General features: G+C 39.3%; 1 protein-coding gene across 3 annotated transcripts in view; it reads right to left on the bottom strand.

Moving 5' to 3' along the window:
- PRKG1 (protein kinase cGMP-dependent 1) overlaps nucleotides 1–24,603 on the bottom strand; it is a 1,363,231-nt gene that overhangs the window by 461,459 nt on the left and 877,169 nt on the right. For all 3 annotated transcript variants that reach the window (NM_001082042.2, XM_008269904.4, XM_070056974.1), the window contains 1 exon segment: nucleotides 22,183–22,288. In NM_001082042.2, coding sequence (NP_001075511.1) covers nucleotides 22,183–22,288 — 106 coding nt within the window.

The following is a 24,603-nucleotide window of genomic DNA, read 5'->3' as shown; positions in this document are numbered from 1 at the left end:
TGGAAGGTCTAAGTGCTTAAGAAAACTACTCAACTTGAGAGATTTTGTTATCAACTGAGCCCTCGCCAACCCTTCCACAAATCCCTGCAGCATTTGCTACATTTTAATGGAAAGATTCTTAGTTCCCAGATGGAGTAGTCACTCACATTTTCTCTTTGACATGTTTTATTTAAACATATTTTTAAAAATTTACACATGGCATGGAATTGTCAGGGCAGTTCTAATGCTTTAAGAAAGCTATTAGTCTCTTTTGTTGGAAATTTTAAGGGTTGCATTTAATGTGCTGAGACTGCCCTTATCTTCAGCCTAAATAGTTGTATCTTATCTGCAATTTCACAGACTATTAACCAGACCATCATGGACTAATCCATGGTGTCTACGCATTTTCTCCATCCAGTAGCCTAGTAAACCCATCTAACTAAAACACCATGAGATAAAGAATTCCTGATGGCTCCTAAAAGCACATCTTACCCTAATAGCTATTCACAAACAGCTCTGCTACACTAAATGGGCACTGGTTTATGTTAGACATATGATTTATGTTTATGATAGACATGTGCTCTCTTTTTCTGATTTCTCATCCTTACTTTCCTACAGCATCAATCACAGTTGATGGTGACACTTGAGGGTTCAGTTTTTGAGGTTTTAAGGGTGGACAGTTTTGGACCTTGATGACTGATGCTTTTCCACCCTTGTCTTACAATGCAAGCCTTGTTTAGTATTCCTTCCAGGTTAATTTTAGGAAGGTATAGCTAAAATTCTGCCACCTGCTCAAAGACTTGTAAAATCCATCATCTCAAACTTAAATTTAGATTACCCCCTTAGGAATGTCCATAGAAAATCTGTGAAAGGAATTTTGTTGGCTGAGGGTGGGATGTCAGGCAGCCAGAGCAGTCCATCGCAGGCACAGGGGCCAGGCAGGAACAGACCACAGAATATCTCAAGACATAAGCAATTAAAATGCCCCCTTCTCTGCTATTGCTCAGAGTGTTTCTTTACCTGGGATCCTCTCAACTCTGTAAATAAAAATTCAATGTGAAATTTAATCTTGATTTTCTGTCCAGTTAGAGCATTTACTTTGTATTTACTTTGCTCTCAAAGGATTTATTTTATTCATATATCATAGTTTTTTGCTGTTGCTTCATTACTCTGCTGGTTATCAAGGATCAAATAACAGGAAGATGAAAGAGGTTGTAGAACTTAAAAATCTCTGCCACATACACACACCAAGCATGTATGATTCAGTGTTAAAAACTACATCCATTTAGATGGTTTCTATTAATCTGCTCCATATATATTGCTCATATGTACTCCATTCATAAAGCAGTTTTCACTATTTCAAAAATTAGTAACTGACAAGCATGGCTGTAATGACCTATTCTGAGAAATCAAGGAATCAACATTCTTGGGGGGGGGGGGGTTGGTACAGAAAGAAAATGGTGAAAAATATTCATATAGAAAAATTGCAGTACCTGTAAAAATAGATTCCTAAGAATTTTAGAGAAAAGTCTTTTTAACCCAATTATAACTACTAATCCATTGAACATCTTGATTTTCCTCATTGTAGTATAAACATTAGTCCAATAATGTGAGCATTTATTTATATATATATGTCATGACTGGAACACAAAAGATAAGGAATTATAAGTAAAATTAGAAAAAATTTAAAATATGAAAAACACTTTTTTTTCCAGGAGGGAAAAAATGCCCATTAGTTTTCTTGACACTGAAATTACTCTAGTTGAATATCAGATTTAAGACTAAATTTCAGTGAACTAAGGCAATAATGTGGTTTAACGAAAGCATTCATGCCCATTAAGAGATAAATGACAGCTGCTCTCCCATGCATTTATCTGAAGATAATTATACACAAATTACTGATATTAAAAGCATTTCAGCATTTCTATGGACCACTATCACAGTTCAGGCACTTTTGATACTGATGCTCTACCTATCCCAAGACAGAGCTTAAAAAACTTAAAGATATAGATAACCAACATTGGTCCTTAACTTTGCTCTTTCACGCATCAAAGTATTTCAGGAAACTTCAACAGTTTCTACATAAATTCAAGGATGGATTCTCTGACATGTGTCAGAAGTGCCAACAATTGATAATGCTGCCGACAGCAGAAATGACCTTCCACTGGTAAAATTTGGAAGACCCATGGCTTATGTTCAAGGTAGCTTCCTGAATTTGAAAGTAGCTGATAGGCCGGCACCGTGGCTCACTAGGCTAATCCTCTGCCTGTGGTGCCAGCACTCTGGGTTCTAGTCCCAGCTGGGGCGCCGGATTCTGTTCTGGTTGCTCCTCTTCCATGCCAGCTCTCTGCTGTAGCCCGGGAGTGCAGTGGAGGATGGCCCAAGTGCTTGGGCCCTGCACCTGCACGGGAGACCAGAAGGAAGCACCTAGCTCCTGGCTTCGGATCAGCGCAGGGCACCGGCCGTAGCGGCCATTTTGGGGATGAACCAACGGAAGGAAGACCTTTCTTTCTGTTTCTGTCTCTCTCACTGTCTAACCCTACCTGTCAAAAAAAAAAAAAAAAAAAAAAGTAGCTGATAATTCAAGGTTATCATTTTCTATGTCAAAGTGATCTTATTGTTAGTTTTATCTTGCATGACATACAGAAGAAATGGATAGAATTTGTTATTTAATGAACATCCATTTCTTTCTTTCTTTTTATTTTTTTTTAATTTTTTTTAACTTTTATTTAATGAATATAAATTTCCAAAGTACGACTTATGGATTACAATGGCTTCCCCCCCATACCGTCCCTCCCACCCACAACCCTCCCCTTTCCCACTCCCTCTCCCCTTCCATTCACATCAAGATTCATTTTCGATTATCTTAATATACAGAAGATCAGCTTAGTATACATTAAGTAAGGATTTCAACAGTTTGCTCCCACACAGAAACATAAAGTGAAAAAGAATAGATGATTTTTTTAAATGATGATGAAATCAGATCAGACCTATTGTCAGAACATCCATTTCTTTCAATAAGCATAGATCTACGCACCAGAAAACTATCAGTTCAAAAGTTTTTAACTTTTAATGAAAATGTTACCATGAAAGTACAGTGAGAAACATAAAACCCAAGTTTATCTGAAATATGCTGCAAAGCTACAGGAAGCTTAATTTTTTTTCTTTTCCCATAATAGTCTGACAGTCTAATAAAAATTTAATTTGAAAACAAGACTTTTCTGTTTTTATGAGGTTTTAGTACTAGCCCTTCTCAAATAAACATATTTGATTTTCAAACACTAGTACTAGAAAAAAAAATTTGCATCTAACTTCTGATATATTTAGCGTCATTTTATCTGGTTTTCATAGAGTGATTTTCAAATATTTTGTTCTTGATACTCCTTTGTACTCAAAGTTACTGAGGATCCCCAAGAACTGCTGTTTAAAAGGGTTACACCCATCCACACTTAGCAATTAGATAGTAAAACTGAGACATACTTGAAGCAGAAACATCTGGAAGCAGGCATTCCACTTACCATCTGAGGCTCAGCAAAACATCCACTGAGAGAATGAAAACGAAAAAAAAGCGAATACCAAGGGGATGGTGTTGCGATTCAGTGGCTAAGGATACCATTTGTGATGCTGGCAACCCACACTGAAGGGCTGGTTCAAGTCCCAGCTACTCCACTTCCAGCCCAGCTTCATTTTATTGTGCTCAGGAAAGCAGAAGATGGCCCGAGTATTGGGTCCCTGACCACCTATATGGAACATCACATTGAAGTGCCTGAATCCTGGCTGTTGCAGTCATTTGAGGGGTGAATCAGGAGATGGAAATTTTGTCTCTTTCTCTCTCTCTTTCCCTTCTTCCTCCTCCTGTCAATTTGCCTTTCAAATAAATATATCTCTAAAAAACTGAAAGCAAGTAATACACTGGTATTATGAAAATAAATGTATCCTTATAGATTCTCCCTAAATACTGTCAAGAAGGGATTCCCAATTACTCACATCATACTTTGAGGTCCACAGTTTAGAAGAACCACTACTAATAATGGAACAGTAGGCTACGAGAAAAATAAACAAGGAAAAATGGTTCACATTCTGTGTACATTCACACGCCTTCTAGTTGTCCACTGGGAAGGATTCATTAACCTAATGCACTGAAGAGGAAAAACACATAGCTACAGACTCACAATTATTAGCCTACTGTATCTTCTCCACATCTTAATTTTAGGTCAATGCAAATTGCAGTTTTATATAACTTAGAGTAACTCTAAAACTAGACCAGGAGAAACTCCAGTGGCACACAGAACATTAGTCACTCCATCTGTCAATCACTGATTTCATTATGACCCATGGGATTTGTGTATTCCTAGGGCAGAGATGTCCTTGCATAAATTATAAAAGACAATCTATGCATCTGATTAAGGAAATTATTGCTAATTCTATTTATTTTTATCAAACCTCCCCCTCCATTACTTAATATTCTATAACCATTATCTCGCTATTCTCCCCAACCCAGTGCCAAGTAAACCATCATTCTACTGTTTCTATGAGTTCAACTTTTTAAGAGTCTATAAAGACGTCAACATGAAAATATATATATGTGTCTATATATATATATATTATTTCATTGTATGTATATATCCTGACTTTCCTTATCCAATCATCTCTTGAGGGATATTTAAAGTTGATTCCACACTTTGGCTATGGCGAATGATGCTAAATCAACTTGGGAGTGCATGTATCTCTTAAGACATTGGTTTTATTTCCTTTGGACAATACAGACAAGTAGGATTGCTAGATCATATGGTAGTACTAGTTTTGATTTGTTGAGGAACTTTCCTATTGTTTTCCATAATGGCTAATGCCAATTTATATCCCCATCAACAGTATGTAAGTGTTTTCTTTTCTCCATATCCTTACCAACTATCTATAATTCTTTTGACAGCATATCCTACAAAAATTCATTGACCAGATCAATGTCAAGAATCTATCTCCCTGTTTTCTTGTAAAGGCTTTACAATCTCAGATCTTATATTTAAGTCTCTAACCCATTTTTTAATTTATTTTTATATATGGTGTAAAGTAAGAGTCCAGTTTTCCCAGCTCTATTTATGGAAAAAATTGTCCTTATAAACACTGTGGACTTTTGATACCTTTGTTGTTAGATCAACAGACTGAAAATGTGTGGATTTATTTCTGGGCTCTCTATTATGCTCAGCATCTTACCTTTTCATAAATCTTATTTTGTGAAAGCATTAGTTCAAAAGCACATATACAAAAAACGGTTGGTGCTGTGGCTTAATAGCCAAAGCTGTCACCTGCAGTGCCAGCATCTCATATGGGCATTGATTCGAGTTCTGCCTGCTCTACTTCTGATCCAGCTCTCTGCCAAAGCCTGGGAAACCAGCAGCAGATGGCCCAAGTGCTTGGGCCCCTGTGCCCACTTGACAGAGAAGAGGCTCCTGGCGTTGGATCGATCCAGCTCTGGCTGTTTTGGCCATTTATGGAGTGAACCAGCAGATAGAAGACTTTCTCTACCTCTCTACAACTCTGCTTTTCAAATAAATAAATCTTCAAAAGCAATTAAAAAGCAGAATGTAACTTATAAAAGAATATAAATGTTATCAGGCAAGGTGATTAAAAAAATGTACTAATGATTAGACTACATGATATTCTATTTTAGTTCATTGCCTTAGGCAAATAGAGTTAAGAATATTAAAAATATCAAGGGGCCAGCACTGTGGCGCAGCAAGCTAATGCCCTGGCCTAAAGCGCCGGTATCACATATGGGTGCTGGTTCTAGTCCCAGCCGCTCCTTTTCTGATCCAGCTCTCTGCTATGGCCTGGGAAAGCAGTAGAAGATGGCCCAAGTCCCCCTGCACCTGCATGGGAGACCCAGAAGAAGCTCCTGGCTCCTGGTTTCAGATTGGCGCAGCTCCAGCCATTGCAGCTATCTGGGGAGTGACCCAGCGGATGGAAGACCTCTCTCTCTATCTCTACCTCTCTCTGTAACTCTGTCTTTCAAATAAATAAAATAAATCTTTTAAAAAATGTCAAGTATTTGTGAGGAGCTGGTACATAGCTTTTTCACATTTTGGTAGTAGCATAAAATATTTCAACCACTGTGGAAAATTATGTGGCATTATCTGCAAAGGTTAAATGAATGCATTCTTTATGACCTAGAAATTATATTCTCAGGTATATACTCAAGAAAAGAAAAGCAGACACTCACCATAAGATATGTTCTAGATTATTCCCTATAACTTTATCAAAGCTTCAAACTGGAAATAATCCAAATGCTCATTGCCACTGAAATGGATAAACTGGCAAATCTATACAATATAACATTATAAAGCAATAAAAAAATTATTGATGCATACATCAAAAGAGAAAACTCTAGACATAATATTAAGCAAAACAAAACCAGAACCGGCAGAGTATATAATAAATGGTTCCACTCATCTAAAATAGAGTAACAGCCAATACTAACCTATGAAGGTAAAACTTAGAACAGTGGTTCCCTGCGGCAGAGAAGTTTAGGTGGGAGAGGCCATCACTGTGGCTTAGTGGGTAAAGCTACCACCTGCAAAGCTTGCATCCCATACGGGTGCTGGTTCAAGTCCCAGCTGCTCCACTTCCAATCCACTCCTGGCTAATAGCCTGGATTAGCATGTGGGAGAGCCAGAAGCAACTCCTGATTTCAGCCTGACCCAGCCCTGGCCATTGCAACCATTTGGGGAGTGAACCAGCAGATGGAAGAGTGCTCTCTCTCTCTTTCAAATAAATAAATTAAAAAAAAAAGTTAACAGAGAGGGCATAGGAGGGCCTTCTGAAGAACCATAGAGGCCCTGCATCTTGATCTGGAAATTGTTCACGTGAGTGTATAAATATGTAACTATCCAAGGATCTGCACCTTTAAGATTTGCGCGCTTTACAGTACATGTATTTCATGTACTGTACTGTATAACTTTAATTACTTTTAAAGTTATAACCAAATTAAAACGTTATCTGACAATCTTTTTTCACACAGATACTACAAAGATTCTGTAGAATCTTTCATGTCCATGAAAACCCAATGTGGACCATAAGCCTAAGACTAAACCACACACACACATACACACACATAAAACAAACAAACAAACAAAACACACAACTAAACCACAAGCGTTCTTGTTAAGGAAGTCTCATTTGCCTCCAGTATCTTTCCTTGACACTGACCATTTTCCATTGTCTGAAAACATTACAAAAGCCCCTGCTCTTGGGCCAGCACCATGGCTCATTAGGTTAATCCTCTGCCTGCAGCACCGGCATCCCGTATGGGCGCCGGGTTCCAGTCACGGTTGCTCCTCTTCCAGTCCAGCTCTCTGCTGTGGCCCGGGAAGGCAGTGGAGGATGGCCCAAGTGCTTGGGCCCTGCACCCACGTGGGAGACCAGGAGGAGACATCTGGCTCCTGGCTTCAGATCGGCACAGCGCCAGTGCGCCTGTAGCAGCCATTTAGGGGGTGAACCAACCAAAGGAAGACCTTTCTCTCTCTCTCTCTCACTAACTCTATCTGTCAAAAAAAAAAAAAAAAAAAAAAAAAAAAAACCCTGCTCTGAAATGTCAGCAAGCACACATGACCAGGTTAAGGTTGCGCCATTTTTCATCTTTTAATGTTCTTTCTTACACCTGCTCCATATCCCGGTCTTCAGAACTTAGTCCTTTAAACTAAGGTAAAAAAGATGGTGACAGTTGGGGCCGGCGCCATGGGGCAGTAGGTTAATCCTCCGCCTGTGGCACCGGCATCCCATATGGGCACCAGGTTCTAGTCCTGGCTGCCCCTCTTCCAGTCCAGCTCTCTGCTATGGCCTGGGAAGGCAGTGGAAGATGGTCCAAGTGCTTGGGTCCCTGCACCCCCATGAGAGACCAGGAGGTAGCATCTGGCTCCTGGCTTCGGATCAGCGCAGCTCTGGCTGTTGTGGCCATTTGGTGAGTGAACCAGCAGAAGGAAGACCTTTCTCTCTGTCTCTCTCTCTCTCTATCTGTCACTGTCTGTAACTATCAAATAAATAAATAAAATCTTCAAAACAAATAAACAAGATGGTGACACCATAATACAGTAAAAAAAATTTGGAAAGATTTAATACTAAGGATCATGGACAGACATAATATTAATAGCGGCACTAAGAACTACATATATGTTGGAAGCATATAATTAGGACAAATAATGTATAATTTATAATTACATATAATTAGGTCAAAGTTACACATAATGGGGGCTGGCGCCATGGCGCAGTAGGTTTACACTCTACCTGTAGCACCAGCATCCCATATGGGTGCCAGTTCTACTCTTGGTTGCTCCTCTTCCCATTCAGCTCTCTGCTGTGGCCTGGGAAAGCAGTAGAAGATGGCCCAAGTGCTTGGGCACCTGTACCCTCGTGGGAGACCTGGAAGAAGCACCTGGCTTCTGGCTTCAGATTGGCACAGCTCCAGCCATTGCAGCCATTTGGGGAGTGAACCAATGGAAAGACCCTTTCTTTCTGTCTCTCCCTCTGTCTGTAACTCTATCTCTCAAACAAATAAAATCCTAAAAAAAAAAGTTACACATAAACAGGAAATACAATGGGTAAAATTCTGAAATATGTATCAACAGGTATCTTGCATAATGCATCTTTTGACATTGCAAGTATATCTGTCACTTTTTAGATTGTGCTTTTATTGCCATGATGATGATGCTTTTAATTTTCAATCATTGAGGCCAACCACTGCTGCCAATTCCACATCCCATATGAACACTAGTTCGAGTCCCAGCTGCTCCACTTCTGATCCAGCTCCCTGCTAATGTGCCTGGGAAATCAGTGGAAGATAGCCCAGCTGCTTGGGCTCCTGCCACCTATGTGAGAGAACCAAATGGCATACTTGGCTCCTGGCTTTGGCCTGGCCTGGCTTAGCCCCTGACATTGCAATAATATGGGGAGTATACCAATGCATGTATGAGTTCTGTTTTCTCTCTGTAACTCTGCCTTTCAAATAAACATTTGTATTATTCCACTGTTGAACAAAACAACCCAGGTATCCAAACAGAAAACTTTAAAAATCCCTATATATTATCAGTGAGGAAATAAAGTAAAAATGATTTATCTTATACTAAGTTTCTATCATTTAATTATTAGGCTATCAATTATTTTCTTTGGATCTTACAAGGACTCTCAAGAGTATACCTATCTTCTAGGTATGTGTACCTTAATCTACCTTTTCTGAAAATGTCTGGTAGCCTTCATGCATATTTAAGAAGGTTCTTTATTCACACAAATGAAGACAGGGACATTCAAGGCAGGTTTGGGGGTTAACGATCAGGTGGTGATACTACAGAGTAGACCTGGAATACTTTAAGGCTCCATGGGTGGCTGACATTGTGTATTCCGAACTTTTTTTCTAAGAGCCATGTTTGATCCATATTTTCAAGCCTCAGATGTTTGCTTTCTGGAAACCACTGCATACACACAGCTTCCCTTCAATATTGGCTTTGTCACCAAGCTCCATTATGTGCACATTTCTGTATCCCTCATTATTTTGGTCTACCAACCTGCCATATTCCTTATCTTGGTCTCACCTGACTCATCTTGTCTCACTGCCAGCAACACCTCTTAATGTGTCCTCTCTAGAGTTAGCTGAAGCTGAACGCAACAAATCAACAGATCGTGTTGTGGGAAGCCAGGAAAGAACAATATAGTCTGTGAGAGTTAGTAGCCCTGAAGCTGGAATGTAATGCTGATCAGCGAGCCAGAATACAAGACGGGGAAATAAGCCCTCCAGCCTCAGCATACACTGGGACAGAGCTAGAGCTTATGTAAAGCTTAGGATCTGCGCTTTAGAAGCACAGAGCGAGCCACATTCGAATAGTATTATAAAGTTTTAGACCCATCAAAAGCTGTAAACTGAGGACAGCTGAAGTCAAATTAAATTCATAATGATTGAAAGAGATGCAGAATCATTAGGTTGTGGTTAAATTTATGTAGACATTGGCTGAAGCCATCAGCTGTGTATTTCAAGACACCAGAGCAATTTAACCAGGGCTGTGAGGGAGTACTAGTTCTATGAGAAAGGAAATCTCTTCCCAAATTTGTTGTTTTTGGTACTCACACAAAACATTTCCTGTCTAATTATATTAGGCGGCTTCAAACTACATTATGAATTTCTTTAGTGCTAGAATTTTCAACTCACTAGAATTCTCCAAGTCAGAAGGAGTAAAAATTATAGGTGAGGCATCACTGAGGAAAAAATAAGTATCTCTACTCAGAGTTCAAGAAATGAAAAATGCAATATAAGAAACTCCAATTTTCATATACTGGTTTAATTTCTTATCCAATACAAAAACTAATCTTCATGTGTTTAAATGTGTTGCACAAGCCTGTTTTGGGCCAATTCTGAATGCCCAGGACAGAATTCTTGATTTATTTCAGGTCATCCAAACATTGCGACCACATTTAGAGCATAGCCTTTTCCAACTGGTAAGTGTCCAAAGAACTGAAAATATTAATTGGACACATTTAACATTACAAAATGTTAGTTTAAATGAAAAAAAATTGATCACATGTTGTTTAATCTCAAATTTCACCCTTCAGGGCTTTTAGCTATACTTCTCTATATGAATGCATTCATTTATTGAGAAAGAGAGAAAGGGAAGGAGGAGGAGGAAAGAAAAGAGGAAAGGAAACAAAGTATCATTTAGAATAATACTGATTACCTTAATTGACAGGAAGTCAGTAACTTCTGGATAGCTACAGTTTAACTACTTTCCCACTCATCTTTCCAATACTCTTGATATATGGTGCAGTACTTTTATCCAGACAAGACTGAGACATAAATTCAAACAATAAAAATTTCTCATTCCCCCAGTCCCCTCTGCGCCCAACAAAACATAATTTTAAGAAGCAATGCTGCTTCTAAGAGTTTGAGATATCTTAAATTTTTTCTTATATATGTGAATACTTCCATACAACTAGGAGTTGCAATTTTTAAGAATTTTGAATTCTCTGGAATTAAAGTCACTGCATTTTAATATATTTTATTTCTTTAAATCTTGGCCCTGTTTGTGTTAGATTTACTCATGTATTTAATTTCTTTTTTTCTAAAAGTCAAACAAGCCAATCCATCCTCCAAGGCAACTTTGATTATCTTTGTTTGCACAACAGACCAGACATTTAGTAGGTTTCCCAAACATAGCAGGCAATATTTAACCACTGGACATCTTCCAATCAATGGAAAAAAACAGAATTTACTTAATTCCTTCAGAAGTACTGAATAATTTTAAGCACCCTATATGTATTTATAGGATAACTGAAGTTGTACTGCTTAATTGGAATCCTCCCAGGATTTAGCATAAATATTCTGGCACTGATTACACATATACCAAGTAAATAAAAAATAACATGACTGTCAGGAGAGTTCAAAGAAAAAAATCCTCTCCCTCCAACTATTCGTTATTTTTAACAATCTTAGATTCTTTTCAAATGTGGATTATTATAACAAAAATATACATGCATACACAGTAATGCCAAAACTGTACACTAGAAATGCTAGGACAATTGTCCAATGGCAAAATATATCAACAAATGCATTTCCAAGGAAAAAAAACTGGCTGTTCATCATACTTGCAATGAATTTTTCACATATTCTCCAGCTGACATCTCTCTATCTATCTATATAGATATATAGATAGATAGATAGATAGACAGATATAGATATACATCCTATAGAACCAACAAATTTTTTTTTTTTTTTTTTTTTTTTTTTTTTTTTACAGGCAGAGTGGACAGTGAGAGAGAGACAGAGAGAAAGGTCTTCCTTTTGCCGTTGGTTCACTCTCCAATGGCCACCGCGGCCGGCGCGCTGTGGCTGGTGCACCGCGCTGATCCAAAGGGAGGAGCCAGGTGTTTATCCTGGTCTCCCATGGGGTGCAGGGCCCAAGCACCTGGGCCATCCTCCACTGCACTCCCTGGCCACAGCAGAGAGCTGGCCTGGAAGAGGGGCAACCGGGACAGAATCCGGCGCCCCGACCGGGACTAGAACCCGGTGTGCCGGCGCCGCAAGGTGGAGGATTAGCCTAGTGAGCCGCGGCGCCGGCCTAAATTATTTTTTTTTTTGACAGGCAGAGTGGATAGTGAGAGAGAGAGAGAGAGAGAGAGAGAAAGGTCTTCCTTTGCCGTTGGTTCACCCTCCAATGGCCGCCGCAGCTGGAGCGCTGCTGCCAGCGCACTGCTCTGATCCGAAGGCAGGAGCCAGGTGCTTTTCCTGGTCTCCCATGGGGTGCAGGGCCCAAGCACTTGGGCCATCCTCCACTGCACTCCCGAGCCACAGCAGAGAGCTGGCCTGGAAGAGGGGCAACGGGGACAGAATCCAGCGTCCCGACCGGGACTAGAACCTGGTGTGCCGGCGCCACAGGCAGAGGATTAGCCTATTGAGCTGTGACGCCGGCCAGAACCAACAAATTATTAATACCATTATATTGACCTCCCTCTGACATTGCCCATTTACAGCAATTTGGCCTGACTTAATTGGCAGAATAAGGACTTGGGGCATTGTGATTACTTTTGAACCTAAGGTATGTGAGTTACTAGTTTTCATGACTTTAGTAACAACAACTTCCTCAAAGCATCTTGCCAAAATTAGATGAGATAGTGTACATCAAGTGGTAGGTGCAGGTTGTTTGATTTTCTCTCTGATCTCACTGTCTCCTTTAAAAACACTCCCACCAACCATAGCGTGTACAAGGAAGCCTATAGTCCTGCCATAGAGAACCCAGCCTTTGCTCCCACTAATGGCTTTCCGTTTCAGTGTGTACTCTTCCTGCATCCCAGACACAGGCAGAAAAATCACAACTAATTCCCAAGAACCCAAGAACCCATGCTGCCAAACTGTTAGATTCTAAGTTCTTAAAAAAAAAAAAAAAAAAAAAAAAAAGAACCTTGCTAAAATTGTATTGGTAAATACACTGTGATCAACTTTATTTTGAGCTTAGACAAAACAAAAACAGAAACAGGACCTGTGATACTCATTCCAGTTCTTTCATCTTTTTCTGAACTCATAAACTGCTGTGGGAATTCCCCACTTCCAGGGCAGCTAAAAGGTTCAAGACACTTTTTCTACATCACCCTAATATTTACATTGTCCCTTGGCAGTATTTCTTCACAGTCACTCCAGGTTCTCTCTCAGATTTCTCCCCAGCTGTGGGGAAGTGGGCTCCTACATCAAGTACAGAAATCTAGGCTGTTGGAAACCAGCAACCCCACTTTCTTAATTTCCCCAAGAATCTTCTGATTCCTTCTAAATGTGTCCATTACACAACAGTTTCCCTCACGGAGAGTAACTCAGTCCCACCATTTCTTTGCGTTGAAAGCATTTTACAAGCATAGGGCTGCAAGGAGGCTTAATCTGAATGATGCAGAAATCAAATAAGCCTTCCTACAGGAACAATTTACAAGATTCAAAATGACAACAAAACAGAGGAATATTAAACCACTTTATCACATTGCTTTTGGTTTTTGAACCCCACGGTGTAGAGAGAGCATCCTCAGAGACACAGCAAGGGAAAACTAACCCACGATCCCCAGGAATTCTTTCCTTCCATCCCAGGCCCAGGTAGAAACAGCATAAAGAATCAGAGTATTAAATCCCTTAGCTGGGGCCGTGTCTTCTTCCCATGGATCAAACAAAACTCATTTGCATGGACTCATTACTGACTCAAAGGGGAGATTTTAACCACAAACTAAATAAATTGAGTATCTTTATTATTTGCATGGATTAGAAAAAATAACACATGGAGGTGAAAGTGTCTATAGAAGTATATGAAATGCGAAAATGCATAGTTTTTTCAAAAAAACACCCAATTATGCAAATATCTGAGATCATACTATCTTTATTTAAAAAAAGAATCAATATGGAGACATTTGTGCAAATGTTAGAGGACAACATGAAATTAATGGCCATTTTAAATTTATCTGCTCCTGTGTCATCATTAATGAGAATGGATCTTCCACCACAAAATGGTCTGTGAGCAGGCATACTTAAAAATGGGCTAAGAAAATGCCTCTTTATTTATTCTTCACAGTATTTCCCTTCAAATTAAAACCATGCCAGCTTTGTCAAGCTGAATTCTAATTCACTTTTCACAATCTCCTAGTAAGGCTCTATTAAAGCTCAAAGCTTAAGAGCTTAATAGGTCTGTCACTTATTCTTTAAAAAACATCTGAAATGCTTAAAATTGTTTTTATATGTGACTTCTTTCTTCCATCTTCTCTTGCCAATTATAAGAGGAAAAGCTGGGCAAAGAGGAATCGTGATTTTTATTTTCTAGAAATGTGTTCTCAGCAAGTCAATTAGCTTGTATGGTTGCCTCTTACAAAATTTGTGCACAAAAGGTATAAACTTTGATTTCTTCAGGCTAAAGTACACAAGAGATATTCTTTAAACACCGATAGTTCAATTTCTTAGCAGGGGATCACAAGGAGCCGGCACTGTGGCACAGTAGGCTAACCCTCCGCCTGCGGTGCCAGCATCCCATATGGGCACTGGCTTGTGTCCCAGCTGCTCCTCTTCCAATACAGCTCTCTTCTTATGGCCTGGGAGAGCAGTGGAGGATGGCCCAAGAACTTGGGCCCCTGCACCAGCATGGGAAACCCAGAAGAAGCTCCTGGCTTCAGATCCAGCCCCGCTCTGATCATTCAGCCATTTGGGGAGTGAACTAACAGATGAAGACCTTTCTGTCTCTCCTTCTCTGTGTCTGCAACTCTACCTCTTAATTAAATAAGAAGATCATAAAACAGAGGCTGTAAAAGTATATAAAAGTGGTCCTGCTTACAGACCACTTGTGCTTGAGGAGCTTATGGACTTGAGGGCAAAGAAAAGACTCCAGCATGATGCATGCACAGCTTCAGAAGACACTGACGCTGAGCTGTAAGTCATTCAATGCCAATATTAGGAGTAATCATGCCTCCCTTGATTCAGGTTGTGGATCTCCAAACTACCGAAATTCCCTCTCGAACAGATGCAATTCCAAGACATTATCATTTACTCAATAACATTGAAAGTGATTGCTTTATGCTCTTATTGAGCATTTATTTCTTAAAACAATCCAGCGAGAGTAGTCAAAGGAAGGAAAATACCACCGATGTTTCCAAGAAAGACACTGCTATAAACACCAAAGAAAGCCAACTCACTGCTGAAATTTCCAGGCAGAGTAAATGCCATCATGATGAGCGGGGCAGAAATGTGCAGGAACTAGTATCTGAGGACTCGACATTTAGGCAGTATAGGGCAGAGTTTATGACTATCAGTTTGAAAGCTACAGCCACTACACCTAACTAGTTGTGTAACTTTAAGGCTTTGGCCTCTGTATCCTCATTTGTAAAATGGAAATGATGTTAATACTTATTTATGGAGTGTTGGTGTGGGTTAAATAATGGTGGTTTCTAATATTTTCTCTTCTCTATAAGATAACTTACATATATTATTCTTCTTACATTAATAAGTTGTCAAACATTTATCACTTGAGTTCCTAGCTCCCTACTTGAGTCTGGGCCAGTCCCAGCCATCGCAAGAGCCACTGCAGATATTTGGAGAATGACCAGCAAGATAGAATAATACCTTTCTCTTTCTCCCTCTAAATCTCTCTGCCTTGCAAATTAACTTTTAAAACAATAATGAATTGGAAAACATTTATTTATATCACTTAAAATGTAATGTGAAAGAGCTAAAACTATTAATGCCCCCTCTTTCAACTCAGTAAACAAAAATCAGAAATACTTAATTATTTTCAGCATTACCAGGTTCTGTATTCTGCCACAGCCGACACAGATGGTATGTAACACCTTTATCACTCTTGAACATTGTCCATGCAAAAAGGACATGAGTCTCCTGGGATAATCTCTACAGGAAGTAAATATAGAACACGTAAAAAAATAAAAGCTTCCCTAATCGGTGCTAAGAATGAGGAAGAAGACGATAGAGGAAGGTCTGGAGCAGACAGGACTTTGAAGGCAACTATAAAGACCTAGGCCTTCTAGAAGTGATGGGAAATCATGGAAAGTTTCGTGAAAGGATGATATGAACATATTTGCCTGATCGAAACATTCTCCAGTGGATAAATAAGTTTTTCTGAGGGTCAGTAGAATCCATTTAGTGCCTTATGTTCCAAAAAGTTCCAGCTGTGTCTCTAATTTGTCAACAAAGCAAGTAATAAAAACCAGGATCAAACATTACTATCATCATCATTGTTATCTTCATCATCTGGAACCAAAGGGAACTGGTTCCTGTGAGAACAACCCAGTGGTGATACGGCTATATTCTTTTTCTTTTTTTTTTTTTTCTTTTTTTTTTTGACAGGCAGAGTGGACAGTGAGAAAGAGAGACAGGTCTTCCTTTACCGTTGGTTCACCCCCAAAATGGCTACTGCGGCCGGCGCGCTGCTCTGATCCAAAGCCAGGAGCCAGGTGCTTCCTCCTGGTTTCCCATGCAGGTGCAGGCCCCAAGCACTTGGGCCATCCTCCACTGCACTCTCAGGCCACAGCAGAGAGCTGTCCTGGAAGAGGGGCAACCGGGACAGAATCCAGCGCCCTGACGGGGACTAGAACCCAGTGTACCGGCACCACAGGCAGAGGATTAGCCTATGGGGCCAAGGCGCCGGCCAACACGGCTATATTCTAATGCTCCTCTGGTACACAGAACAAGGCCAACAGCAATGACAGAGAGTACACGCAGAAAAAAGCAACACAAATTAACACTGGCAGTTATTTGGATGTTTCAGAATCCATCTTACAAACAACATTTTTCAATGGCTGATAATGATGGGAAATGCTGGCAACTGGCTGAACTGTTGCTGCACCTATAGCAATTAAGCTATGCTTAATAGCACTGCCCCTTGAGATTCGTTTTTTGTGTTTTCTTTTTAATTTTTTTTGCTATGCTTGCATGGGAACATCTGTATTTACATGAGAGAATGTAAAATACAGGCACAAAAGAGAAATGACTAAATAGGATTAAAGAGTTAGAATCATAGTTAGATATGTCATCCAATAGCAAACCACAAGACTGGAAATTACAAAATAGGTAAAGACATGGGAGCAAAATAAAATACAACTGTGACAGTAAAGAAAAATCCTTTCATACTAGCAGTATGTATGTGTGTATGCCTGGTGCCCTCATTTCTCCAGCCCTCCAAACATATGTGATCAATCAAGAGAATGAGGAGGAAGAGTGGCACAAGGAGATGAGCAGTGACACAAGATCACTTTCCTTTTAGTCTGCTACAGTCTCTGAAATTCCCCGATTCAGACGGCATTTAGATGTACAATAAAGACATCTACTAAGAAGAATTACGGCGATCTGCATTATCATTTGCTAAAATTATAATTTTTCTGGTAGAACCACAATTTTTATCACTTTAAATATTTTATACAATTATACAGTATTTTACACTTTACGTTCTGTGTGGGTGCAAACTGATGAAATCTTTACTTAATATATACTAAATCAATCTTCTGTATATAAAGAGAATTGAAAATGAATCTTGATGTGAATGGAATGGGAGAGGGAGCAGGAGATGGGAGGGGTGTGGGTGAGAGGGAGGTTATGGGGGAGAAAAATATTTTATAAAATTATGATATCCAGAACAGAAAAAAAATCAAATGGAAGTTTGTTTAGCAAAATAGAAAAATATCCTCCCTTCACAGATTGCTATAGACTGATCAAGTATTAAATCTACATTTTTGTAATATTTAGGTAAGTAAATGAAGCCTTCAAAGACTAAGGGGAATGCCTTGATTATATGAAACTTTTAAGTTGCATATGAAGTAAAAAAAAGGCAACATTTTAAAAAATGAACAAATGAATAGGGAAATACAATGTGAAGTTGTTGTAGAAAAATTAAAGTAATTTTGGTCTTCTAAGTTTTTGACATGCTTCATTATTTCCTTTGGAGATATTTTGCCATCTCTTAGTAACTTTGAAAAATTTATGATACCAAGAATAGCTAATGTAAATAGAGTATCTAAAAGGTAATTCATAGAAGTAAAGTTGATGGGGCCGGTGTTGTGGCGCAGTGGGTTAACGCCCTGGCCTGAAGCGCCAGCATCCCATATGGGTGCTGGTTCTAGTCCCAGCTGCTCCACTTCCGATCCAGCTCTCTGCTATGGCCTGGGAAAGCAGTGGAAGATGGCCCAAGTCCTTGGGCCCCTGTACCCATGAGGGAGACCCGGAGGAAGCTCTTGGTTCCTGGCTTCGAATCGGTGCAGCTCAGACCATTGTGGCCATTTGGGGAGTGAACCAGTGGATGGAAGACGCCTCTCTCTCTCTCTCTCTCTCTCTCTGCCTCTCCTCTCTCTGTCTAACTCTGAGTTTCAAATAAATAAATAAATCTTAAAAAAAAAGAAGTAAAGTTTACACTTTGAGATGCAATGATTTTTAACAGCCCTTATCTCAACTGTTGAGAAATAGTGTTTTCTTTTTCTTCATACTACTCATTCAACTCTTAGTGTAATGTTAATCTTTTGAGTACAAAGTTAACTGAAAATAGAACTTTGTAAAAAGTAAGAATGGGAATAGGAGAGGGAGGAAGGGGAAGGGTAGGAGCATGAGTGAGAGGGAGGTTAGAAAGTATCACTATGTTCCTGAATCTGTATATATGAAATATATACAAGGTGTGTATAATTTAATTTAACAAAAAAAAAACATAGTTTACCTAGCATCTTGAAGGAAGACTGTAATTCATACTTTTAGCTTCATCAGTATGTAACTTATGTAGGAGCATAAGGTTTGCAATGGGCTCAGAAACTTACATACTGGTACTGCATTGATGATCCCACAAACCACCCTTCTACAAAGCCTTCTACAAATAACATGAGTTATTTGTTTAAGGATGATACCAAGATGGTCAAGAAATGATCCTCTTCCTGAAGAGTTTATAGTGCAAGAGTAGTCAAAAACCTTAGCAGTCAAATTACTTAATTTCTTTATGAGGAAGAGAGATAAACAGACACACTTAAAATACAGACAAAACTCCCAACTGCTAGTTCATTCCCCATATGCCTACAATAGCTGGGACCTCAAAGAGCTGAAGCCAGAATCTGGGAACTGAACCCAGTTCTTCCATGTGCTGGGACCCTATTACTTGAGCCATTACCTGCTGCTTCCAGGTGATCTGCACTGGCCAAAAGGTGGGATCAGGAGCCAGAGACAAGTTGCAAATCCAGGCACTCCAAAATGGGACAGGGGCATCTTTAGTAGGTCAAGGGCCGATGCTGAGGCATAGCAGGTAAAGCTACCGCCTGCTGTGCCAGCATCCCATGTGGGCACTGGTTTGTGGCCCAGATGCTCCACTTCTGATCCAGCTCCCTGCTATAGCCTGGGAAAGCAAGAGAAAATGGACCAAATCCTCAGGGCCTGGAAGAAGCTCCTGGCTCCTGGCTTCAGATCGGCTCAGCTCTGGCCTTCATAGCCATCTAGGAAGTATACCAGTCCATTGAAGACTGTTATCTCTCTCTCTGCCTCTCTCTAACTCTGCCTTTCAAATAAGTAAGTAAATCTTTAAAAAAAAAAAAGTCGTAGGTCAAATGCCTGCACCAGCAATCAAATTATAATAAAACAAAGTGGACTAAACAACAACAACAACAAAAAAAAGCCCACAGGTACACATGAAGCTTCAGAGGATGAAGAGGTGACTTCTTGGAGGAAGGATATCTCTACCCTTGGAAGAAGCAGCGTTTAGTTGGATTATAAAAGCAGCATTGAACATTGATGGTAAACAGGAAAGGCAAAGATGCGTGTAGTAAATGGAAAAGCAGAGAGAATGAATGCATGGGCACATGGAATCGCTTCATTTGTGTGGGGCGAGAAGAAACCAGGCTGAAAAAAGCTGGCTGGCTTCAGTTATAGGCGTTCTTTGAATGTCCAGCCAACGAACCTATAAATAATTCAAAAGGAACTATGCGCCACTGAAGGGTTTTGAGAACCAGTTATGCACAATTGTAATTTAGGAAGGTTAAAGCCAGCCTCTGGCAATACTGGGCATTGTACACCCGCTCCAGTCTCCAAAACCCAGTCTGACCATCACAAACACTGTCAACTCGATGTTGTATGGAGTGGCCAGATGGAAAGTGACATCAAGGTCAATGCCTGCCTCCTTTTTATCAAGTAGTTATGATCTACCTGTTCCACTGACCAACAAGAAATGCCCACTCACTCTCAAGGAGTCACTCACTCTCAAGAGTCAACTTTTAGACTAGGTAACACAAACTAAGATGAAAATACCAAAAAGACACACCTGTAAGTATTACCCAAGAAAAACTACATCCAGAACACACACACACACACACACACACACACACAGCTAGACGTCTCCATTTTCTAAAATACTGCTACTAGAAAAAGTTCCCGTTAGGGTCATTTGAGGTAGCACTGGCACTCAGTGCATTTTCTTGTGAAAGTAAACTTAGGCCGGCGCCGCGGCTCACTAGGCTAATCCTCCGCCTTGCGGCGCCAGCACACCGGGTTCTAGTCCCGGTCGGGGCGCCGGATTCTGTCCCGGTTGCCCCTCTTCCAGGCCAGCCCTCTGCTGTGGCCAGGGAGTGCAGTGGAGGATGGCCCAGGTGCTTGGGCCCTGCACCCCATGGGAGACCAGGAAAAGCACCTGGCTCCTGGCTCCTGCCATCGGATCAGCGCGGTGCACTGGCCGCAGCGCGCCGGCCGCGGCGGCCATTGGAGGGTGAACCAACGGCAAAGGAAGACCTTTCTCTCTGTCTCTCTCTCTCACTGTCCACTCTGCCTGTCAAAAAAAAAAAAAAAAAGAAAAAAAAGAAAAAAGAAAGTAAACTTAGAAAAGGCCAACTGTGTTTGTACGCCTGGTGCCTTCAAAAGTGCCCAGCACTAATGTGTATGAGACAACAATGCCTTTGCTTACCATTTGGAATCTTTTTCAGGGCATCATCAGCAGAAATCAATAACTCACTTGAATATTCATTCATTCTTTCATAATACCTCTGCATATATACATACACATTCATACACATGATTATGTGAGTATAACTCCCCTTGGGCACTCATGTATGAATATATGGCACCCAAATTACTTAATTTCCTTGCAAAGTGTATCTAACTCGAATTTGAAATTTACATTTCCACCTCTTCTAAATGTTTTATATAATCACATTGAGAAAAAAAGAAAAGCTCCACTTACATAAAATTTTAATATATAATTTACATTAAATTAGAATGGTATTGTCCCTTTCATCGGAATGTAATGAAAAGATTTTGTGAAAAAAAAAACAAGATGAAGCAGAAACCAAATAATACACAAGTAATGAATATTCAAACTACATCTTAATGATATTCTATACATCTCTGTTAATATGGATCTCTAAAACAAAATGTGCTCACTGAATAAAACCCTTAAAAACTTACAAACATGTGATTTTGTCTTTTTTGCTCCATTATAACTATTTCTTCATCAAAAGTAAAAATGAAACAAGCGTAATATTCTAGCTTCTAGCTTTAGTTCACATAATCTCTTCATCACTAATTACTGATTGTTTTTCAAAAAAATTACACAAAATGACTACTTTATAAAGTGTCACCAGAATCGTCAATATCCTTTGCAATAACATATTTCCTTTAAAATAAAGATAAATTCATTTCAGTGCATATCAGTACACTTGTAAGTAATCAAAAGCTGTTTTTTATTCTATTTTTTATCCTAAATTGAGTTATTATGATGATATATAATACCTAGGAGAAAGAGAGACACTCTCTATTCCAGAACTGCAACATAAAATGCATTTGAGACAAACTCAGGATTAAAGGATAAACTTATCCTTGGAACCTTCCCATCTTTGTCATTTGACTTTCACATGGAAAGTCACCCAACAGTTGACTCAGACTTCCAGAGGTCAGTTGAGAAAAGGTGCCATAACCATGTCAAACAATAGTCAGAGATGAACTCAACATCTTTTCTTATTCAAGCCAATTCTTACTTATTCTGAATGCCTGAACACGTGATGAAACGCTGCACTCGAATTTAAACAGCTATGAAAATTAGCATCAGAGATACGGAGAAGCTGATTTGCTCTTGCACTACTACATATTCAGAGAATGAGAAAGAGGTAAAACATCTTCACCGTGCTGTACTTGAGGTGACAGGGCTGGAAAGGCTACCAACACTCTCAGAAAGGAGAAAGCAAGCACCCTACCTTTTTAAAAATTCCATATACTCGGTATGCTTGATGAGTCCCGTCCGCATCATTATCGTCTGGAAACATTGTCGATCAATGGCCCACAGTTTCACGTTTACAAGAGCTAGAGGAAAAGGAAAACAAACAGGGCAAAATTAATTGAAGAATCTCAACTGTGAACAACATCTTGCAAAAGAGCCACGTTATTCATGAGAGGTTTGGAAATTATTAACCTTTCTCACCCGTTTAAAGCTGCTATTATAATGTTATTCTACTTCATTAAAACGGTGCGGATGCTTACAGGCAAATCTAGTTCATCGTTTTCTCTACTAGTGTTACTGCCTACTAGGAAGGTTTCTGTTGCCCGTATGTCCCTAAGGGATGAGAGTGCCTAAGCACACATTGAAAGGATTGAGTCATTCAAGATTATGAAGAAAATGGCATGGAGGGACACCGAGGCTGACATGAACTAAAACTCCCTGGTAATTACAGAGTTATATGACTCATAGAACCGTATATTAATTGCAAAAATACACATTAAAAACTCAACATTAAGGTTTAGGGGGAGTTCTCCAATAATTGTATAATAACCATTATACAATACTTTCTATACAAAGCTTACTTCACAAATTATAATCTGTGCCCAAAGTTGCAGCATGGAAGTTCTATTAGAAATTTTAGTTAAATTTTAATTTCTACCCTCCCACATCCCTATATTTGACTATGCATAATCAGGTGTTGAAGTCAAAAACTACAGAACTGCATTATTTGAGCTATTAAGTACATAGCTAACAAAAAAGTTTAATTTTTAAAAAATGACAGATGCTTTAGTGTATAACAGAATAATAAAACAAGACAAACTTACGTTTTATAAGATAAGCACACTAAAAATCTTCATAATTTAATTTTTGTGATGGGTTTATGAGAGGTTTCTTAGTCCCTTTACACACACACGAATGTATATAAAATGTCTTCAGATTCTAATACAAAAGATTTTAAGAGTAGAGAAAAGGTGTGTGGGTTGTTGAATATGGCTGCTGTATGGGACCAGCACATGGTTTAATGAGCCAAACATGGAAACATTGAAAGATGCCATTCTTTCTTCTTCTTGGTTCTCAGACTGAGCCCAGTGAATTCAAGAGTTCATGACTGAGGATGGCAGGGAGAAAATATTACCAATACAATGTCTGTGTGTGTGTGTGTTGATTGGTTAGGGTAGAGGGAACATGCTAAATAAAAGGAATATTGTACCACGCAGTGAAACCTACATTTGAACCATAGACAAGTAATTATTCTTTGCAAAATTGTTGGAGGCTAACAAACTAGAATCATATTTCTTCCTTGGCTAGTTCTTCACTAGGGAAAAAACACTCTGTTAAGTGGCAAAGGAACGAAACAGCAAAAAGTGGTGTGCACATGGCTTCATTCTAAATAGCCTTTAAAAATCCCATTTCTTCAGACATAAAGCTATCATAGGTATTCTTCAGCCATATTCCAGTTCCTCTGCTGACTTCAGGTTCTTTTCCAGAATGCCCATTGACTTGACACAAATCCTAAGATTGGATGAGATAGCCACAAAGGACTGGGAAAATCAGGAAAAGATTCCTAAGAAATAGAACTGGAGTGGGACCTTGAAAAGTAGCAAAAGTTGAACTAGATAAGAGGTGTATAAGGGGGAACTGGACAGGTAAATTAAAAAAGAGCACAGCTGAGAATGATCTCAGGGATCCAGGCAGGGGTCTCCCTTCCCACTAGAAATTAGCTTTTTATTCAATAACCAATAGGTACTTTCGTTATTAAATGAAATTTATTTACATGAAATTCACCTATAAAAGCACCTACATAAGAATGTAAGCCTAAGTTTTTCTATGGTTGCATTAAAGTATACTGCCTGAATTTGAGATTATCACTGTATTTAAAAAATGACTCTTAAGCAGTCATTCCCAGAATTTAATAATTTCATTTCATTTTTTTTGTTCCCTGCTTACATGGGCTATTGACTATCTCTAAGCAAAACTTCATTCCAGATAACAGCACTACATGATAATGAACATGGCTTGATGAGATTGCAAGCTTTTACATGACCTTGGGAAAGATGTCAAAACTTTTTATGTTCAACCAATGTACATATTAGCCAACTCAGCACTTCATGGGTGGGTGAGCATGACTAATCATTACCCTGCATTCCTATTAAAAACATGGTATATTCGAGTTGTGAATAACATCTTGCTTCTTAAAGAGACTGCTGGAGTCTAAGTCTGTTGTTTCCAGAACTTCAAGAGACCCTTAAAAAAAGAAAAGAAAGTCTCTTCGTGTACTTTTGATATTAAATGGCCTATTAATCTCTGTTAGGAATAAGCACTTCACAAATAAAATTCCTGTGATTTCCATGATAACTGTTGTTGAACATTTACAGCTGAAGGACATAAAGCAGAGACA

The sequence above is a fragment of the Oryctolagus cuniculus genome, chromosome 15, assembly GCF_964237555.1.
Source record: "Oryctolagus cuniculus chromosome 15, mOryCun1.1, whole genome shotgun sequence".
Taxonomy (NCBI): Eukaryota; Metazoa; Chordata; class Mammalia; order Lagomorpha; family Leporidae; genus Oryctolagus; species Oryctolagus cuniculus.
This window is presented reverse-complemented; position numbering and strand designations above follow the sequence as displayed.